The sequence below is a fragment of the Rana temporaria genome, chromosome 1, assembly GCF_905171775.1.
Source record: "Rana temporaria chromosome 1, aRanTem1.1, whole genome shotgun sequence".
Lineage (NCBI taxonomy): Eukaryota > Metazoa > Chordata > Amphibia > Anura > Ranidae > Rana > Rana temporaria.
Genome location: NC_053489.1, coordinates 67,648,398 through 67,670,038, shown reverse-complemented (window position 1 = coordinate 67,670,038; position 21,641 = coordinate 67,648,398). Strand labels below are relative to the sequence as shown.

The window sequence follows — 21,641 nt, the reverse complement described above, 5'->3', positions numbered from 1 at the left end:
GTTTTTTTTTCAACCCGATCATTAAATCGGTCTTGCCTACACACGATCGTGAAAAAAAAAAGCTCTAGTAAAGCGCGGTGACGTACAACACGTACGACGGCACTATAAAGGGGAAGTTCCATGTGGATGGCGCCACCCTTTGGGCTGCTTTAGCTGATTTTGTGTTAGTAAAAGACGATTTGCGCTTTTCAGTCTGTTACAGCGTGATGAATGTGCTATCTCCATTACGAACGGTAACTTATCGATTATGAAATTAATCGATTACCATTTTCATAATCGATCGGCCAGTAACATAATGGGGTTAATTTTTTTTTTTTTTAATTAGCCCTTTATAGTAAAAAAAGAGCAAATCTCTACTGTAAATATTACTTTCACTGTCCCACAGTAAAAAATGAACCCCTTACAGTAGTGATTATTTGCTCTTTTTGTACTAATTTTTGTTTTTTTAACCCCATTATGTTACTAAACATCTCAGGCCTGGGTCACACCTCTATGCTTTTTGCAGAAACACACTACAGTTCATTTACATGGTTTCACATCCATGATTTTTTCAGCTGCTGCGTATTTGGAAAGGGCAAGGACTTTTTTTTAATGCAAAACGGTGCTATTTTTTTTTTTTTTTTTTTTGGTTCAATATACTTCAATGGAGAAGTTACAAATCACATTTTTTTTTTTTTAAGGTTATTAACTGATTATTCGATTAATCGAAACAATAATCGGCCAACTAATCGATTATGAAAATAATCGTTAGTTGCAGCCCTACTTAAAATGCCTTAAATAAAACTGTAAAGCACTTAGGGGTTGTAAAGCTTTGTGTTTTTTTTTTCACCTTAATGCACCCTATGCATTAAGCTGAAAAAACACCTTGCACTCTCCGCTTAATCGGATGATTGATAGCAGCGCAGCCATTGGCTCCCGCTGCTGTCAATCAAATCAATGACGCAGCGAGACGGGGCAGGGCCGAGTGATACACTTGGCGACTACGGCCGCCGACTGTATCACACGTGAGCGCACCCCGCAAGCTAACCCCCTTGGGAGAGAGCTTCCCAGAGGGGGGTTAGCACTTGCGGGGAGGAGCCGAAACAGCCGATGAGTGACTTCAGAAGACGCGGATCGGGGCCACTCTGTGCAAAACGAACTGCACAGTGGAGGCAAGTATGGTATGCTTGTTATTTAAATTTAATTTTATTTAAACCTTTAAAGCCCCTTTAAAGAATATTGTTTGGTTCAGTCATTAGATGATTTATTCACCACATATGGCCCCAGAAAGTACAACTCACACAGCTGGAACTGTACTCACCTGACATTTTTACCCTGTTCCTTCAGCTGTTTCACTAGATCAGCAATGGGATACTGAGCTTTAGCAGCACACAGTCCATACCCTGAAAAAATCCAAAAGAAACATAAGAATAAATGAACAGTTTGGTCAAAGAGAATTCCTTGTCCCTGCAGGGCATAACAGGCAGTACAGCAGGGCATTATGTGACAAAAAGTAGGTTGCCCTAGAAGCAGTTTATTCAATTTGGTTGCATATGGATTATATTAAAGGGGGAACTTCACCCCCCCCCCTTTTAACTGTTATGATGGCTCGACTTCGATTCACATACTTGAATGCCCAGCGTTGCCATGTTGCAATTCATTGTTTGGGTCCTGTGCCATCATCTTAGTCCTCCTCAGTGTTCATGAGCTGAGGAATGATGATAGGCTCCAGCTCTCACCATGGCCGCTGTTTGTCCCTACTCCTCCAGCCTTCTGGGATATATCAAGTGGAGATATCCTAAGAGGAGTGACATGTCATTTTTGCAAGGCTTAGGCCCCGTACACACGGCCGAGGAACTCGACGTGCCAAACACGTCGAGTTCCTCGTCGAGTTCAGAGATGAAGCCGCCGAGGAGCTTGGCGGGCCGCCTTCTCCCATAGAACAACGAGAAAATAGAGAACATGTTCTCTATTTTCTCGACGAGTTCCTCGGCGGCTCCATCGGGCCAAAAGTGTACAGACGACAGAGTTTCTCGGCAGAATCCGGGTTTGACCGAGTTTCTCGCTGAATTCTGCCGAGAAACTCTGTCGTGTGTACGAGGCCATAGATTGAAGGGGTAGGAGAAGGTTTAGCAGGTGCAATGCTGCAGCACCAGAATCATTATTGGATTGTACGACCCTGTATACAAAGACTGCTTTTGGCTCGTCCAAAATATTAAATGTCTCACTGCAAAGGAAGGACAACGTAGCCTGGCACATGAACCAGCCGCTGGCAGCAGGAGACGATAGGACAGGTCACTGTAGGAAGGCAGCAAAGACCAATCGAGGAAAATCCACATGTCACGATCAGAAGCAGCGGGGGGAAAAGTGGTTCCCCAATGCTCAAAGTAGTTCTAAAAGCTGAAGGTTTCTTTACCTTCATGCATTCTATGCATGAAGCACCCCTTACATTCACCTGAGCCAGATCTAGGGATGTGCATGAGAGTGGAAGCTCTCCTGGGGCTCTTCCTCCTCACTGGCTGAGACACAGCAACAGAAGCCACTGTCTGGGAGCGAGCATGTACGAGTGCCCTCAGAGGAAGCGGCTTGCTATGGGGGCACTCAACAGGGGGAGGGGCCAGGACCGACAGACCCAATAAGAGGATGATCAGGGCTGCTCTGTGTAAAACCATTGCACAGAGCAGGCAAGTGTGACATCTTATGAGAAACAAAACACAAAAACTGAACCTTTACAAAACACTTTAATGGTGGGAAAAGAAGCACAAGACTTGCCACCTAGTGGATGACATCAGCGTTCAGTCCCTTGTTGTTAGTCCTTTTCGCATTAGACCAACACAAAATTTAAATGGTGCCCAACGGTCCTAGTCACAAGGTCGCTCCCAGTGCTCGGGTAGACTGGCCTACTCACGGTCTTCAGAGACAGGGTCACACATCTGAGGCTGTGTCACAGCCCTGGACCTAGAAAGTGCTTCAAGGCCAACAAAGTATGCACAGGTCTGGAAAGTTTATCTGTCTGTCAGTACAACAGCAGCTCCCGGAGCAACAGCAGAAAGCTTTTCTGCTCTCTCCCTCTTCCATTGCCTGTCCTCCTGGATACACTGTGCAAGTGCATACTGAATCATAGGACAGGTATGGATGGAGAGACCTGCTGCACTGTTTTTTTCCTTTTCTTTATAAAGATAAAGGTGAGATAGGCCAAGCTTTATGCTTATCTGAATAGTGTGAGCCCTATTTTTTTTTTAATTCTCCATTTTTCGTTCTCAGTCTTATCTTTTGCATGCTGTCAATGCCTACACCATGTACGCATGAAAACATGCACGAAATGAGGACTGTAGATCCAAATCTGAATTACTCATACCATCCCCGTCTCTTCCTTTTTCCATTTTAAATTGTGTGCAAATACGAGTTGCTATGAATAACACTTTCAACAAAGTCACAACCGTCACTTTTCATGTCAATTACCTGGAGTAATGATGATGTTATTGGACTCCTTTATCAGATCAACTGCACCATCCAGATTGATTTCTGTGTGAGTACCAGTAATTTCCATTGGCTTGCCTCCAGCAGTGGATGTAGTTCCAAAGCCACCAAGAATCACATTAGCAAGGGATCGGTTCATAGCCTAGAGAAAAAAAAAAAGAGGCCAATGAGCCACACCAGTTCAGAAAAAAATTGTATTATATCGTCAATGAGCTATTAATTGGCTCTATTACATATGGATATTTTATGAGCAATATCAGCAGCGTTAACATTTCTGAATGCACGGTGCAGAGTCAAGTTCATTGCACTCAAGGGCATAATAGTCAAAGAAAGACTGAATGGTTTGGAATCATAAGCATGATTGACAAATGAGACTGAAGTATCAATTGTAGCAATGCGGTCACAATCTATAAAAGCCGTCGCACATAACAAATGTGATTCTAAAAACGCAGTTTTTAGCTTAATGCATTCTTTGTGCAAAAGCCCCCCTAATACCTACCTGAGCCCCCTTCTCCATCCAGCGATGTTTCACGAGAGACTTGGCTGGCCCGAAACTCTCCCTACTGTTTGGCTGAGACAGCAGCAGAACGCCATTGGCTCCCACTGCTGTCAAAGTCAATGAGCGGCACGGCTCAGTGTCTGAATGGACACACAGAGCTGCAGCTCGGCTCGGGTTCCCCTACCAGGCTGCTGGCTGTGGGGTCACTCAGCAGCAGGGAGGGGCCAGAAAGGCCGGAGGGGGATCAGAACTGCTCTGTGCAAAACCACTGCGGAGAGCAGGTAAGTATAATATGTTGGTTATTTTTAGATGAAAAAAAAAAAAAACAAGGCTTTAGTATTAGACCTAAAGGGGTTATAAAGGAAAACATGTTTTCCCCTAAATAGCTTCCTTTACCTTAGTGCAGTCCTCCTTCACTTACCTCATCCTTCCATTTTGCTTTTATATGTCCTTATTTCTTATGAGAAATCCTCACTTCCTGTTCTTCTGTCTGTAACTCTACACCGTAATGAAAGGCTTTCTCCCTGGTGTGAAGAAAGCCTCTTGAGGGGGGAGGGGGCGAGCAGGAGTGTCAGGACGCCCACTAACACACAGCTCCTTTCTCCATCTGCAAAGTAGAGAGTGTCCTGACTTGCCTGCTCGCCCCCTCAAGAGGCTTTCTCCACACCAAGGAGAAAGCCTTGCATTACGGTGTGTAGTTACAGACAGAAGAACAGGAAGTGAGGATTTCTCAGAAGAAATAAGGACATTTAAAAGCAAAATGGAAGGATGAGGTAAGTGAAGGAGGACTGCACTAAGGTAACGGCAGCTATTTAGGGGGAAACAAATATTTCCTTTACAACCCCTTTAATGTACACGGGGCATTTAAAACCTCTCCTGAACAATTTACCTTGACAGATAGTAACCAACAATTAAAAACGTCAGTTTTTCCACGTTTACGATTAGAAGCGTTTTTTTAAAACAGGCATTTGGCGTTTCAAATGCCTCTGAACATCCGTCCTGAACGCATTTTTTTCTTGCTTTCCAAAAAATGCTTCTGAACTGAACTGCCTAGAAACGACTATAAATGACCCTGTGTACATGTACTACTAAGATAACAGAGGAGAGTTCAGGGGCCGCTGAAAAATCACCCAACTGCTCCTAAACATCAGTTTATCAGCAGCAGTGTACATGAAGCCTTACTTTTTATTTATTTTTTCAAAATTGTCACAATTTTTTGTTTAAAGCACAAAAAATAAAAAAAATGCAGCGGTGATCAAATGCCACCAAAAGAAAGTTCCATTTGTGTCGAAAGAAATTACATAAATGTTATTTGGGTACAAAACTGCATGACTGGGCAATTATCAGTTCAAGTAACGCAGTGCTGTATCGCAAAAGGTTGCCTGGTCATGAAGGGGGGGGGGGGTAAATCTTTCTGGAGGTCAAGTGGTTAAAATCGCAGCGGATTTACACTGCACATATGTAAACGCCCCTATAGAAATTCATGCCATTTTCACTTGTCATGCGTCCGGTAATGCATCAGAAATCGCACCCCTGTGATTGAGGGCTAAGTGCTTTTAGTAGAAGATAGCAAAGTAAATAGTTCTAGATGTGAAATATCATGGAACTGTATAGATGCATGAAACAAATAATTCAAACATTTAATCATGTGCCGTTATGAGTGCTCAGATGTTCTGCGGCGGGACGGAGTATGGATTCACAGGGGCTGCCATACCAAAGCAACTAATAATGTAACACAATATGCCGATTCACAAGCTCAGGATTATACCATCAAAACTGAAGAACGTAGAGATAATGTTTAGTCTGTGAATAGGAGTTATAAATGGTATGTATGGTATGTGGCAAGACAATTTTCTCTCATTGAAAAAAAAAACTTCACATGCTACTCAGTGGCTGGCATAAATGGGTATTAGCTGGATTTTACTTTGATACAGTTCAAAAGGGTCTGCCAAGGTGAAAATAGACAAAACATTACACAGACACTAATCTTGAAAAATTATAGCCTTATATGTCCAACCTGACTGCATCAAAGACATTTCAATAAAGTTTCTGTATATTTGGATCAGAATTACACAAGAATGTATGAATGCATCAAAGCTACCTGGTGGAGATGACCATCCTCCGAGTTAAGCTAATATTTAAAAGAATGCAAGCTGTCAATTACAAAGATATAGAATGATTTTCACCGAAATCCTGACCCTAGAGTAAGGCTGGGAAAAACACCCAATGACCAGAGAGAGAGAGAGAGAAATACCTGCTTGCAACTTAAAAAAAATAAATGCTTGTATTTTGAAATGCTCGTTAACCGCGTTACTTGCAATGCGAGGTTTCACTGTATACGGTTCTGAAGTTATACAGATGATTCCCAACAGAAGAGAAAAAATAAAAACTATACAGAAAATCCTGGTTGGCAAGATGCCTCTGTTTGCTGATGACACAAAGGTGTACATCGGGGTAGACATTCCTGGAGGCGTTTGTAACATAGAACATGATTTGGCATTGTTGGGAGATTTTGTCAAAACAGTGGAAACTACGGCCCGGATTCAGAAAGGAGTTACGTCGGCGTATCTCCAGATACGCCGTCGTAACTCTGAGTGTGAGGCATTGCATCTCTGTGGCTGATTCATAGAATCAGATACGCCTCACTGTTGCCTAGATACGAGTGGCGCAAGTCTCCTACGCTGTCGTATCTTGGGAGTGCATATTTACGCTGGCCTGCTAGGGGCGCTTCCGTCTATTTAATCGTAGAATATGCAAATGAGCTCGATATACCGATTCAAAAACATACATGCGCCCGGCGCATTGATTTACGTCGTTTACGTAAGGCTTTTTCTGGCGTAAAGTTACCCCTGCTATATGAGGTGTAGCCAATGTTAAGTATGGACGTCGGGACAGCGTCGAATTTTGCGTCGTTTGCGTAAGTCGTACGCGAATAGGGCTGTGCGTAAGTTACGTTCACGTCTAAATCATTGACTATTTACGGCGTAATTTGGAGCATGCGCACTGGGATACTTTCACGGACGGCGCATGCGCCATTCGTTATGAGCGTTAATTACGTGGGGTCACGATTAATTTGCATACAACACGCCCCTTACCAGCCTATTTTGAATTAGGCGGGCTTACGCCTGCCCATATACGCTACGCCGCCGTAAGTTTGGGCGCAAGTTCTTTCTGAATACGGGACTTGCCTCTCAAAGTTACGGCGGCGTAGCGTATATGAGATACGCCACGCCCGCCTAAAGATAGGCATTTCTTTCTGAATCCCGGCCTACATTTCTACACAAAAAATAATGCACTTAAGGAAAAATAACCCATTGATAGAGTACAATGTTGGTCAGAACTACAGAGAAAAAGGGATTTTTAATACAGCTTACCTGTAAAATCCTTTTCTTGGAGTACATCACGGGACACAGAGCAGCATATTCATCACTATGTGGGTTATATGGAGTACCTTCAGGTGATGGACACTGGCAATCTCAAACAGGAAGTGCCCCTCCCTATATAACCCCCTCCCATAGGAGGAGTACCTCAGTTTTGTAGCAAGCAGTATGCCTCCCAAAATGGTCCCCACAAGAGGGGTGGGAGCTCTGTGTCCCGTGATGTACTCCAAGAAAAGGATTTTACAGGTAAGCTGTATTAAAAATCCCTTTTTCTTTCTCGTACATCACGGGACACAGAGCAGCATATTCATCACTATGTGGGATGTCCTAAAGCAATGCTTTACTGAGGGGAGGGAGAAATCTTCCCAAGACACAAGGATTTAATTCAGAGATACTCTCAAATAATAATAAATCCAACTTAGTTGAGAAAATTAAATTTAAACTTAAATTTTAACTCAAGGGTGCCCCCCGATTCTGAGGGTCTTAAATCGCAGCCCGCAGCACTGCCTGCCCAAAGGCTGTATCTGTATTCCTTCTTACATCCACCTGGTAAAATTTTGTAAACGTGTGGACTGAAGACCAGGTTGCCGCCTTGCATACTTGAGCCATAGAGATCTGATGGTGTGCTGCCCAGGAGGCGCCCATGGCCCTGGTAGAATGGGCCTTTACTGACAACGGAGGAGGCAACCTCTTCAAGCCGTAGGCCTGAATAATTAACTGTTTAATCCATCTCGAAATGGTGGATTTTGCAGCTGCCTGCCCCTTCTTGGGCCCATCTGGCAAAATGAATAACACATCTGTTTTCCGCATCTTCTCTGTAGCTTTAAGATAGGCCTTCATGGCCCTGACAATATCCAAGGTATGCAGCAACCCTTCCTTTCTGGAAGTGGGCTTTGGAAAAAAGGATGGTAATACCAAATCCTGGTTCAGGTGAAAACTGGATATAACCTTTGGTAAAAAGGAAGGATGAGGACGGAGAACCACCTTGTCCTTATGCAGAATAAGATATGGCTCCTTACAAGATAAGGCTGCCAACTCTGATACTCTTCTGGCGGAAACTATGGCGACCAGAAATACCAACTTCCTTGTTAGTAAAACCAAAGGAACTTCAGCCAACGGCTCAAAGGGTTGTTTCTGTAGAGTTGACAGAACAAGATTCAAGTCCCACGGACAAAGTGGTGACTTAACCGGAGGATTAATACGCAAGACCCCCTGAATGAAGGTCTTAACCAGCGAGTGGGTGGCCAGCGGCCTCTGAAACCACACTGACAAAGCTGAAATCTGTCCCTTGATTGTGCTTAATGCCAATCCTTTATCCACTCCTAGCTGGAGAAAACTTAATACTCTATCAATGGTATATTTGCGGGAAAGCCATTTCTTGGACTCGCACCAGCCTATATAGGCCCTCCAAACCCTGTAATAAATTACTCTGGAGACTGGCTTTCTAGCCTTAATCAGGGTAGAGATTACTTGTCTAGATAGACCTCTACCCCTAAGAATCAGGGATTCAGCCGCCAGGCCGTCAAATTTAGACGCCGTAATGCAGGGTGGAGGATCGGGCCTTGTGAAAGTAGGTCTGGTCGTAGAGGAAGCGTCCAAGGGTCTCCCACTGACATCTTTAGGATTAGTGAGTACCATGCCCTTCTGGGCCATGCTGGAGCTATCAGAATGACTGGCTTGTGCTCCACCCTGATCCTGCGCAACAGGCGGGGTAGTAACTGGAGCGGAGGGAAGGCATATAGAAGATTGAACTGATGCCAAGGGTAAACTAACGCATCGGTCCCGCAGGCCATAGGGTCCCGAGTCCGGGACATGAACCTGTCTAGTTTCTTGTTGAGCCTTGATGCCATGATATCCACGTCCGGCATTCCCCACTTCTGGCAAATTATCTGAAATATTTGCGGATGCAGAGACCATTCCCCTGGCGACAGAGTCTGACGACTCAAGAAGTCCGCCTGCAGGTTGTCCACCCCGGGAATGAATATTGCCGATATGCAGGGCACATGATTCTCTGCCCATAGGAAAATTAAGCTCACTTCTCTCTGAGCTGCTTGACTCTTGGTTCCCCCTTGGTGATTTATATATGCCACAGCCGTGGCATTGTCTGACTGTATCCTCACCGGGAACCCCTGTAATTTGGAGGTCCAAGCCCTGAGGGCACGCCGAGCAGCTCTGAGCTCCAAGATATTGATGGGCAATTGACTCTCCTCCTGTGCCCACGTACCTTGGTGAGTGCACCCATCCAAGATCGCTCCCCAGCCCTTCAGGCTGGCATCTGTGGTCACTATCTTCCATGTCACGGGGCTGAAAGATTTTCCCTTCAGTAGATTCTGAGGGTCTAACCACCAACACAGACTCTGCCGGACTCTTGATGAGAGTGGCAACGGAAATTCCAAGGCCTGTGGCCTCTTGCTCCATGCTGACAGAATGGCTGCCTGCAGGACACGAGTGTGACTTTGAGCGTATGGCACCGCTTCGAAGGTGGCCACTAGCTTGCCTAGTAATCGCATGCATAGGCGAATCGTTGGTTCTCTCTTGCTTAGAACCAGATGTATCAATTCTTTGATAGCCTCGACCTTTATTCGAGGCAGGAACACCCTTTGTTGTTCCGTGTCTAATGACATGCCGAGATATTCCAACCTCTTTGTGGGTTGGAAAGCTGATTTTTCTCGGTTTAGGACCCAACCGAACCTCTCTAGGTATCGAACCGTGAGAGCTACTGCTCGCTCCAGGCCAGGAGATGAATGATCTATGATTAGAAGGTCGTCCAGGTATGCTAGGACAATGATCCCCTGGATTCTTAGGTTGGCTAGAATTGGAGCTAGGACCTTGGTGAATACTCGAGGAGCCGTAGCCAACCCGAAAGGGAGTGCCACAAATTGAAAATGACGCCGAGCCACTGTGAAGCGTAGAAACCTTTGATGTGGCTGAAAAATTGGCACATGAAGGTAAGCATCCTTTATGTCTATGGAGGCCAGAAAGTCGTCTTTCTGAAGTGCGGCGGCTGCCGATCGCACGGATTCCATCCGGAACGAGCGTACTTTTAAGTATGCATTTAATCCCTTTAAGTCCAAGATTGGCCTGACATCGCCGTTGGGCTTTGGGATGATGAACAGATTGGAGTAGAACCCTAGCCCCTGTTCCTGGGCTGGTACCTCTACTATCACGCCTTGGTAAAGCAAATGATTTAATGCCGCCATTAAGGCGGCCTTTTTTGTCGGCTCGACTGGCACTCTCGACTCCTGATAATGAGGTGGAGGGATTTTTAGAAATTCTAATTTGTAGCCTGTGGCCACGGAAGACCGGACCCACTTGTCGGGAATGTCGGTCTCCCAAATTTCTGAAAAAAGACGCAGCCTTCCCCCCACCTTCGTGGGTGGGGGCGTCCCTTCATGAGGCAGACTTAGGGGCTGTCTTTGCTGGTTTACGATACCACTGCTTCTTGCCTCCAAAGGCTTGTCCTGGTGGCTTATTGTTAAAGTATGATCTCGCAGGAGGCCGTCGATACTGCCTGGAATTGGCGGGCCCTTGAGCAGGGGGAAGCTGCCGTTTGAACGCAGGTCCCCGGACCTTCTTTTTTACTGGTAGAAGTGTACTTTTGCCACTTGAAATAGTCTGAATGTATTTATCCAGATCTTCTCCGAAGAGTCGTTCTCCATGGAAGGGAAACCCTGCCAGGAGCTTTTTGCATGGGGGCTCAGCCTCCCAGTTCTTTAACCATAAGAGCCTTCTCATATGTACTAAAAATAGTGACAGACGAGACGCTTGCTGGATGGAATCTCTTATAGCATCCACCGCGAAGCACATGGCTCTAGGAATATCAGATAATTCTTCCGCCTGTTGGGCCGGAATAACCTTAAGCATTTGTCTTGTCTGGTCTGTTAGTGCCTGACAAACTCCAATAGCAGCCACCGCTGGCTGTATTACTGCACCCGCCGTAGTAAAGGATGCTTTTAAAAGCGTCTCCAAACGCTTATCAACCGGTTCTTTAAACACCTGTATGTTTTCTACCGGGCAAGTCAAGGACTTATTTACACAGGAGATGGCGGCATCCACCACTGGGAGAGTCCACCTTTTGGCAAATTTTTCTTCCATAGGATAGACGACGGAAATTTTTTTAGGTGGTAAAAAGATTCTGTCTGGTCGTGCCCAATCCTGGAAGATTACTTCCTCTAAAAGAGGATGGACTGGAAAAACAGCGCTACTGCGAGGCGTTTTCAAAGAGCCTAAAGATGATACGGCCGGACCCTGAGGTTCCGGTAAAGGCAAATTAAACGCCAAGTGGACCATGTCTGTCAGAGAATGAACCCAGAAGCTTTCCGCTTGGGAGGCCGAGCAAGGCTCTTCATTAGCCGAACCCTCAACCTCTGAACCAATTTGGTCCCGGTCCAAATGATCCTCCTGCAACTCAAATCCCCCCGGGGAGAGAACCTCAGCATCTGAGGGTCCACACTCAGGCGACGGAGACCTAGTCCGCTTTTTACCCGGTGTAGATTTGGCTATCATAGCCGCCAATCTTTTCTCTAGCCCCTCCAAGGAGGCGGCTAGCATACTCTCTGTGATAAACACAGGGTTGGGTGGATCTGATGTAGCCTCAGCACCAGATCTCCCTAATGGCTTAACCAAGGTGCCCAATGGTGTAATAACCTGTGGGGAAAGTACCGGCATAGGCCGATCTGAACCGTCAGAATCTGAGGGGGGGCCCCTTTCTTTTGTACCCCCTGATCCTGAACCCTTGGAAGCCATGGTACAATACCGAGGTACCCCTGCTTACAACCCTTGATGGTTGTAGCTAGGAGAAAATAATAGTACGGTTTTAGGGAACGGTATTAACAATTAACGTCCAAAAACCAAAACGGGAAGACCAGTATGTTTCCTATATATTTTTTTTTTTTTTTTTTTTTTTTAAAAACCTTTTTTTTTTTTTTTTTTTTTTTTTTTTTTATGAAAACATGCTATCTTCCCTCAAAAAATTGCAAGTATCCATCTGCTGTATAAGGAATTTTTTAGGCTAGTAACCACACAGCTAGTTCTGTTCACCAGAACTGCAATACTTCCTTGCGCCACTGGGTGCCCTCAGCCGCACTGCAACCGCTCTGCGTCCTCCTCCTTCAAGCTCAGCAAGCAACTGAGCTACACAGCATAGAGGAAGGGCCGCCCCTTCCTTTTATGAGACCGGATGTCCCGCCCCTCTTTCTCCACAACGGCGCGAATCATCACCCTGCGCCTATATTACAGGGCGCGCGCCCGCGCGCGCGCCCCTGTTGCGGAGGATGGGGCCACGCCGGAAGCGTCTGACATGCTGGAGGAGGACACCGCACGGCACCCAGACAGGTAAGGCCTCAGGTGAGTCACTGACCCCCCAGTCCTGGGAAAGCATAGCTAACACACAGCTCCTTTCCCAACCCAGCGCCCAGCAGACAATTTACAATGCAACACATATCTTTAGGAAGATCACACATGGGAGCCCATACACAGACCATCCTGTCTCTTTGATAGACATAGTGGCCCAAAACTGCCAATGCAAGAGCATACTCAGGCACATCCCCCAAAGATCTCCCTAGAGAGCCTGCCGACGAACCAAGTCCCGCAGGCCCCCCCTTTCTTACCTGCTCCATGCCGCAGGACTTTGCATAGCAAGCGGTCCAATCTTCCCCCATCTCCGTGGGTGGCGTACTAGACCTTCAGGCCCTGGGGTCCTAAAAAGGAACCCACTGTCCTGGGCCCATATAGCACCCTGGCAAACAGGTTACCTTAGGTACCGCAAAGGTTCTAAGTCCTGGGCCCAGGGTCCAGCTCTCTAAAAAGAGAAGCATTATGGGCAAAACCCCACGGTTTGGGGCCCGGGTACTGTCCACTTTGGCTCTGAGGCACCTTGGACAGATCCGGTTAGCCTGCCTTGATCCCAAGGATGTAGGAGACAAGCTATTCCATGACCAACACCTAAGACACTGGCGAAAAAACTGAGGTACTCCTCCTATGGGAGGGGGTTATATAGGGAGGGGCACTTCCTGTTTGAGATTGCCAGTGTCCATCACCTGAAGGTACTCCATATAACCCACATAGTGATGAATATGCTGCTCTGTGTCCCGTGATGTACGAGAAAGAAATAACGTTTTGGGGGTGCCCATTTTAGAGAACAGTGTGGCCGGGCATTTGGCAATGCAAGTAGAGTTCTGTGGTTCATCACCAGCAGCAAGGAGGCCCTGATTCTGTATACTAGAAGGATCACCAGCAGGAGGTCCCGGTTACCCTTATAGATCCTCGGTTATCAGTAGAGGAATCACCCGAGACAGGAGGTCCTGATTTCCCTATATAGATCTTTTGTTATCACTACAGGGATCACCAGCAAGAGGAAGGAGGTCTCAATTCCCCATAAGGCTAGTATCACACTAGCGTGCAGTGTGCGTTCAGGTTGTGGTAATTGCATAGATTTCCACACCCGCAGTGGGTTTGCGATGCATTTTCATGCCTCAAGTGTTTGTATGGGAGGAGATTGGCTTTTATACACAAAACACTGCCAAAAAACGCACAAAAACAATATGTACATGTGTTGCACATGCGCTTTTCATACGTTCCCATTGAAGTCTATGGGGCCACAAATGCACAATTCGGCACCAAAGAAACACCTGCACCTTTTCATAAATCGTACTGCACCATTTTGCACTGATGAGAACAGGCACCATAGAGCTTAATGTGCTTTCCACTGTCATGAAGTGATAGCGGCGCGGTGACAAGCCGGGCCGGGTGGAGAAGATGTATATTATGCCAACGTCTTGCATAATATCGCACAGCTCTGGATTGGAGTGAAACACTGCTCTGGTGTAAACATGACACACAGAAAATGACTATTGCAGTTACCTGCTTTTTCTTTCCCATGAGAAGGAAAAAAAATGCAGATAAGTGCACATAGTGTAAATGGGCTCTTACAGAAAAAGAGTGGATGATGCTAGGAACAGACTTGCAGCAGAGGTAATCAGCTCACAACAGGAGAAAAGCAATCTGTACAGGGAAGTGACACAAAAATATCACTTTATATACATTTTCACACTTAATCTACATACATGTACATGCATAGACATGGAATCATTCCAGTTTTTAAAGTGATACTATAGGTTCAAATTGTATTATTTAAAAATAAACATACTTACCTCCACTGTGCAGCTCGTTTTGCACAGAGTGGCTCCGATTGTCCTCTTCTGGGGTCCCTCGGCGGCTCTCTCGGCTCCGTCCCGCAATTGCAAACCCTCTCTGAGACTCTCTCTCTTGAGGGGGTTACCTTGCAGGCGCGCTCCCGTGTCATACACTCGGTGTCCATAGTCGCCGAGTGTATGACTCGGTCACGCCCCCAACATCATTGGATTTGATTGACAGCAGCGCAAGCCAATGGCTGCGCTGCTATCAATCTATCTAATGAAGAACCAATAAGCTCGGGCAAAGATCGAGCGCGTTCGCGATGCAGGACTTTCCAGGGCTCAGGTAAGTAAGGGAGGGGGGCTGGTAATCGTCAGATGTTTTTTTACCTTAATGCATAGCAAGGTGAAAAAACATGAACCTTTACAACCCCTTTAAGTTGTCAATCTCTAAAGTATGGTGGAAATTGCACCAGGATTTTTATATATTTTTTGGATTGCTACAGTATATGCAAACTATTAAACTAATTTGTAGTACCTGTTACACTTTTAAAAACTATAAGAGTTACCAGGGATAATTGCACTCTAACAAATGACATCATTCCAGCGATGAATAAATTGCCTTTCTTTTTCTAAAAACAGCAAAAAAAAAAACGTTGCGTGCATGGCTGGCACGCAGGAGGACACATATCCGTATATGCCCTGCAATATAGAATTTAAACCGCACATCATGCCGGTGGCCCCAGACTGACCTGGCTGATTATCTGCTTACACACATCTAATCATTCTCTGTCTGCATCATCAGACACCAAAGTGCCAAACACAGCAGTGGAAGTCCCCAGTGCAAGGTCTCCCCAGACACGCACAGCACTGGATAATACAACAAATATGCATCTAGCCTGCCATAAGAAATGTTCTCCAAAGAAGAATGCTGGAGCAATCAAAATATTTCGACTGTCACCTCCTCATCTGCAATAGATTATCTCCAGCAGATAATCCTGTGTACTGGGGCCGCTCGCACACTCACAAGGTTATGTAATGTCGTTATGCTGCCCCACTGTGGTGGGACCAAATCAGGACAAGACTGAAAAAAGATACACTAGAACTAGATACACAAAGCAAATGTCATCTTATTTGTCTTGCTACAAGGTAACACTATAGCAAACACTTAGGTCCCTTTCACACTTGTGCGACTTGTCCTGTGACTTGGGACTGCAAAGTCGCGTGACAAGTCGTTCGCCGTGATTTCTAATGATAACCATTCATATATGTGCGACTTCACGTCGTGCCGACTTCAAAGTAGTCCCTGAACTACTTTGGTTCGACTTTCAAGTGAGTTGAGGTCCATATACCTCAAGTTTACACAGGCATTCCCTGAAATCACGTTAAAAACGTGGCAAAATTAATGGCCGCAAAATCGCGTGACTTTTGCGCCGTGGCAGTGTAACAGGGGCCTTAAAGCGAAACCATTTTTTTTGTACAAAATATCTGCAAATAATATCGGCAGCCGAAATATCGGTATCGTATCGGCACCGGAAAAACAACATTGGTTGATCCCTAATTTTAAGGTGTTACTGATCTGAATGTAGCGTACTGTTTTCTATGGGCCCGTGTACACAGCTGCGTAAAAAGGGTCCGTAAACTAGTGCTGCATCCAGATCAGAAACAAAAATAAAATAAAAAAATCTGTGTTACTGGTTAGTATTTTACATTTTGAAAAGACAACCTCTTCAATCTGGGAGCTAAAAGAAGCAGCCTGGAATTTTTATGCACATATACTCCTCTATACACATGTAAACACAAGCACTTGGTAAAGACAGGGCTTTGCTTCCTCACGTCAGAGTCTCCAGCATGGAGAACAACTAGCAGAACAGTAGAGGCATCTCCAAATTTTCGGAGACAAACAGAGGTAGTAGTGTCCTACCCTACAGATATACAGTTAGGAAGCTGTAGGCACAGGAGTACCTAGGCATCTTCACATACCAGGAAGTGCACTACTATTTTTTAGGAGGATGTCAAGCCAAAAGATATATTTTTTCGGGGTACTGTTTAGGTTCAATATACAGGTTAAACTAGAGCAAAGCAAATATTCACTTTTTGAGTTCAGGCCACTTTAAAAGGGTGGGTTCACACCATAGCGAATTGGATGTGGGGGTTACTTTGCATCCAATTCACATGGCAGGAGATTGTGACCAGTTCTCTATGGAGCCAGTTCACATATCTCCGTGGCGGCTGTGGAGCGGCTTGCACAGGAGCCCTGTGCATCATTGGCTCTGTTCCAGGGCCAAATTCAGCCAAAAATTCGGGCCGATCGGTCCCTGAAACAGAGAACAGAGATGCACCGGACCCTGCAGCGAAGTGCGGCAGTCTGCAGTGTGAACCCAGCCTAAGCCCAGGTTCACACTGGGATGTGGGAAAGAAGCCGTGCAAGTTCAGCTGAACTCGCAAGATTTCACTCCCGCTTGTCAGTCACGATTTAGGATTCGATTTCAGGGACATCAGTGCAGTTTTCTGCACAGATGTCAATGTAAATCGCGGACCGAAATTGCAAAAAGTAGTACAGAAACTACTTTTTTAAATCGGTGCAGCGTTGCAGATGCGGCATCGATTAGGGCGGTGCCATTGCCGCCGATTTGACGTGTCAAATCACATGTCATAGCGCACCAGTGTGAACCAGGGCTAAAGGCTCTATCAGATAGGTGATTAGCCCTGTCCTCTGTGCAGAGCTGTTGACAGATTCATGTGAATTCACCTCGGAGCTGCATACAGACAGCCTATAGAAGTGGGTGCACATGTAGCGGACGCATGGACACAAGCACATGTCAAAGTTTGACATGCCGTCCGGGTGGGTGCGTGCACGGATCCAATCACAGACACTGGGGGTTATTTACGAAAGGCAAATCCACTTTGCACTACAAGTGCACTTGGAAGTGCAGTCGCTGTAAATCTGAGGGGTAGATGTGAAATGAGGGGAAGCTCTGCTGATTTTATCCTCCAATCGTGTGCAAGCTAAAATGCTGTTTTTTATTTTCCTTGCATGTCCCCCTTGGATCTACAGCGACTGCACTTCCAAGTGCACTTGCAGTGCAAAGTGGATTTGCCTTTCGTAAATAACCCCCACTGTGTATTCAGAGCTATACAACTGCTCCTGCCCACGTCAAAGTTTGATATGTGACTGTCCATGTAGCCATTGTCATTGGCTGCCTGCATGCATGCAGCGCTAAGGTGGATACACATGCTTCTGCCAGCAGGTCTGCATCTAATTCCCCATTTGAATGAGCCCCTAATACATACTCCAGCCAAAACTTTAATCACCCTTAGGCCCCGTACTCACGACCAAACATGTCTGCTGAAACTGGTCCGCGGACCAGTTTCAGCAGACATGTTTGGCCATGTGTTGGCCCGAGAGGACCATTTTCGGGCGGATCGGACAGGTTTCCAGCGGACAACTGTTTCCTGGACTTGCTTTAAAACAGTCCGCTGGAAACCTGTCCGCCCGGACATGTACGGTCGTCTGTACAGACCTACCGTACATGTCCTGCCGCCCGCCATCCCTCGCATGCGTCGAATGACTTTGACGCATGCGTGGAAGCATTTTAAAGGCGGGCCGCCCACGTCGCCGCGTCATTGTCGCGGCGACACCGCGTCATCGACGCGGCGACACCGCGGACACGCCCCGCGTATAGTTTACGCGCGGACCTCTGTTCGATGGTGTGTATAGCCATCGAACAGAAGTCCCCGGGCAGTCCCCGGGCAGACATGTCCGATGGAAACGGTCTGCAGACCGTTTTCATCGGACATGTCTGGCCGTGAGTACAAGGCCTTAGAGTGGAAAGATGAAACCCATCAGTGTTATTGTTCTGTTCCCATCTGGGCGACTCATATTACTTATACCTGAACTGGTGTGGCTAACACATCCCAAATACAACAGCAAGAAAGGAACAACCCAACCGGTATTTTAATTCAGAGAATATCTGTCTTCCCATGATGACATGTGCATTCCTGGCTTTACTCTGTGTAATCTGTACTATCAATCACCCTGATGTAGCATAAGCAGCGGGCACAGACACATTTTATAGGTATGTTGTACAGCAGCATATATATCTATTCTTCCAGACCCCAAATAAGTCCCAGTTTGAGAATAGATGATCCAGAAACATTAGCTACATCCCTGGTGCAAGATGCCAAGATCACATCAGATTTTATATGATCCAAATAAAATGTTTGCAAAAACTAGATCTGCTGAATCAGTACCATTTATCTGCAGATTACAATCAGAAAGAATTAAACTATGAAAACCATATCTGATCACCACCTATATAGTTAAAAGGGGTTGTAAGCCTCAGACATGAAATATGAATCAAGCACGTCCCTCCATAGTGTGTACTTGTCTCAATCCAAAGAACTAAGTGTGATTGCTGCATGCTGCTTTGTTCCTCTGCTATCAGCATGAATCACTGACAAATTTTCCCAACACTAAGGCCCTGTACATACGGCTGGGAATCCCGTCAGGAAAAAAAAAATGTTGGTTTTCATCACAGGATTCCTGGCAAGCTTGTCTTGCAAAGCCGTGCATACAGACTGCCATTTAAAATAACCGCTGTTCTTTTGAATGGCAAGAACGCGGTGATGTCGTAGACATTCGATGCCACCGCCATCTTATTACACCCCACACTAAACTTGTATGCTACCGCGCATGTGTCGAACTCTTATCGAGCATGTGCGGGTTTACCTGGGAAAGGTAAGCATACAGACGACCGTTTTTCTTGGCAGGAAACACTCTGCCGGGAAACCCGGTGAGAAAATAGAGAGCAGGTTTTCTATTTTCCTGTCGGGATTCTCGGCTGTTTTTCCGATGGGAAAACTCCTGGGGAGCATACACACACAAATGCTCTCCTGGCAGTTTTCCTCCCGGGAAAACCGGTCGGGTGTACGAGGCTTGAGAGAAAAATTGTGGCAGGGGAGGGATCTCCAGCTGATTGATAGCCTCAGCTCTGTTCCTGTGTGCTATGTGAAGGGAATGTGTCCCATAACTCTCCTCACATGCTATGTGAAGGGGATGTGTCCCATAACTCTCCTCACATGCTATGTGAAGGGGATGTGTCCCATAACTCTCCTCACATGCTATGTGAAGGTGGTGTGTCCCATAACTCTCCTCACATGCTATGTGAAGGTGGTGTGTCCCATAACTCTCCTCACATGCTATGTGAAGGTGGTGTGTCCCATAACTCTCCTCACATGCTATGTGAAGGTGGTGTGTCCCATAACTCTCCTCACATGCTATGTGAAGGTGGTGTGTCCCATAACTCTCCTCACATGCTATGTGAAGGTGGTGTGTCCCATAAATCTCCTCACATGCTATGTGAAGGTGGTGTGTCCCATACTTCTCCTCACATGCTATGTGAAGGCGGTGTGTCCCATACTTCTCCTCAAATGCTATGTAAAGGTGGTGTGTCTCATACTTCTCCTCAAATGCTATGTAAAGGTGGTGTGTCCCATACTTCTCCTCAAATGCTATGTAAAGGTGATGTGTTGAATACTTCTCGTCACATGCTATGTGAAGGTGGTGTGTCCCATACTTCTCCTCACATGCTATGTGAAGGTGGTGTGTCCCATACTTCTCCTCACATGCTATGTGAAGGCGGTGTGTCCCATACTTCTCCTCACATGCTATGTGAAGGTGGTGTGTCCCATACTTCTCCTCAGATGCTATGTGAAGGTGGTGTGTCCCATACTTCTCCTCACATGCTATGTGAAGGGGATGTGTGCCATAACTCTCCTCACAGAGCTCTGCAGTGTATTTTCAGCACTATGCTCCCTTTTTTTCTGACAGACAAGCTTTATAAGAGAGAAGAGAAGACTGCAGATAAACAGGCACAACTTATGTAGGAGGATCTGTTTTAGTTCTGTATCACCTGAGGCTAATCGCTTCACTGGGTATATGTAAGTGTTTACAACCACTTTAAACCACAAACCCAATGGAGAAGCTTACCATGGTGCCGAGAAATACTGGAAAGTCTGGACCCCTTATTTCATTTTTAAAGAATAGACCCCCCCCCCACAGCCTCTCAGCAGTAGCTTGTCCATTAACTTGCCTCACAGCACTCTTACAATAGGCCATGGGGGGGTGACCAGGTCTATCTTTGTCCCCTCTTCCACCGCCCAATCATTCATTTCTACCTCCCAGGCTAACTAGGTCCCAGAGTTCAGTTTTGTTGAAAAATTATTACAAAAATACGAAAAAATGTTGCTCACCAATGGGTAGCTACAGAGCACTACATTTTTAAAGTGGTAGTAAACCGCAGTTTTTTTTTTTTTTAAAACCTGCATACTAGCACACTGTGTGAAACTTAACTTTGAATGAAGCCTGCGTTGTCACTGCTGAAGGCGTTTCCATCTTCACCCGTACCTCGGCTGTGTGAGTGGTTGGGGCCATGATGACATCACTCCTGTGCATGCGAACAAGAGCTGTCGTTTACAGCACAGGACTCTAAAGGAACGGAACGGGCATGGCGTTCCCTCAGAGCGCATGCGCTAGTGACGTCACCGGCTGCATCTAAAGTAGGGTGACCAGACATCCCCAGTTTCAGGGGACAGTCCCCTGATTGAGGACACTGTCCCCGGACCAAGTCTGTCCCTGGTTTTGTCCCGAGATTGGATTTAATAGGGGGCAGGGGCAATTTCAAAGACAGTCAGTGCAGAATTAAAATAAAATTTGAATTACACACCCCCGCTCCGCCGCTCCCATTAGCATAGTTGGGTTGTATTTTTCCCATTATCTGTGCCCCTTTCTGATGATCATGTGCTGGTCAGAGCGGAGGGAATATTTCTTCAGTTTCAGGCACATGCCCATTCAGCTCCGCTCACATGTTCTTCTGCCTTGGCTCAAATTCTAGCCAGCCACCTACCTATCTTCTTGCCTTCCCTGGTGGAGTGATCTTCCTCCGTTCCCCATCCAGTAGTAGCCGGGGCTCGAAGAGTAAGACTTGAGAGGCTGTGAAGGGGGCGGCGACGGGCAGAGAGTCGCTGATTGTTGCCATTACTAGTAAAGAAAAAATATGTCCCCGGGTTTCATTTAAAAAATCTGGTCACCTTAATATAAAGTAAATATCCCCTAAATGGTGCACATTTAAGAGATATTTGCTGTACCTATAAGTAAGCCTTATCATA

The 21,641-nt window shown here is 46.1% G+C and overlaps 1 protein-coding gene across 1 annotated transcript in view; it reads right to left on the bottom strand.

Moving 5' to 3' along the window:
• NNT (nicotinamide nucleotide transhydrogenase) overlaps nt 1-21,641 on the bottom strand; it is a 167,989-nt gene that overhangs the window by 36,004 nt on the left and 110,344 nt on the right. Inside the window, exons 18-19 of the mRNA XM_040339121.1 lie at nt 3,442-3,601; nt 1,301-1,382 (exon numbers count right to left, since the gene is read on the bottom strand). Coding sequence (XP_040195055.1) covers nt 1,301-1,382; nt 3,442-3,601 — 242 coding nt within the window. The remainder of the gene's footprint in view (nt 1-1,300; nt 1,383-3,441; nt 3,602-21,641) is intronic.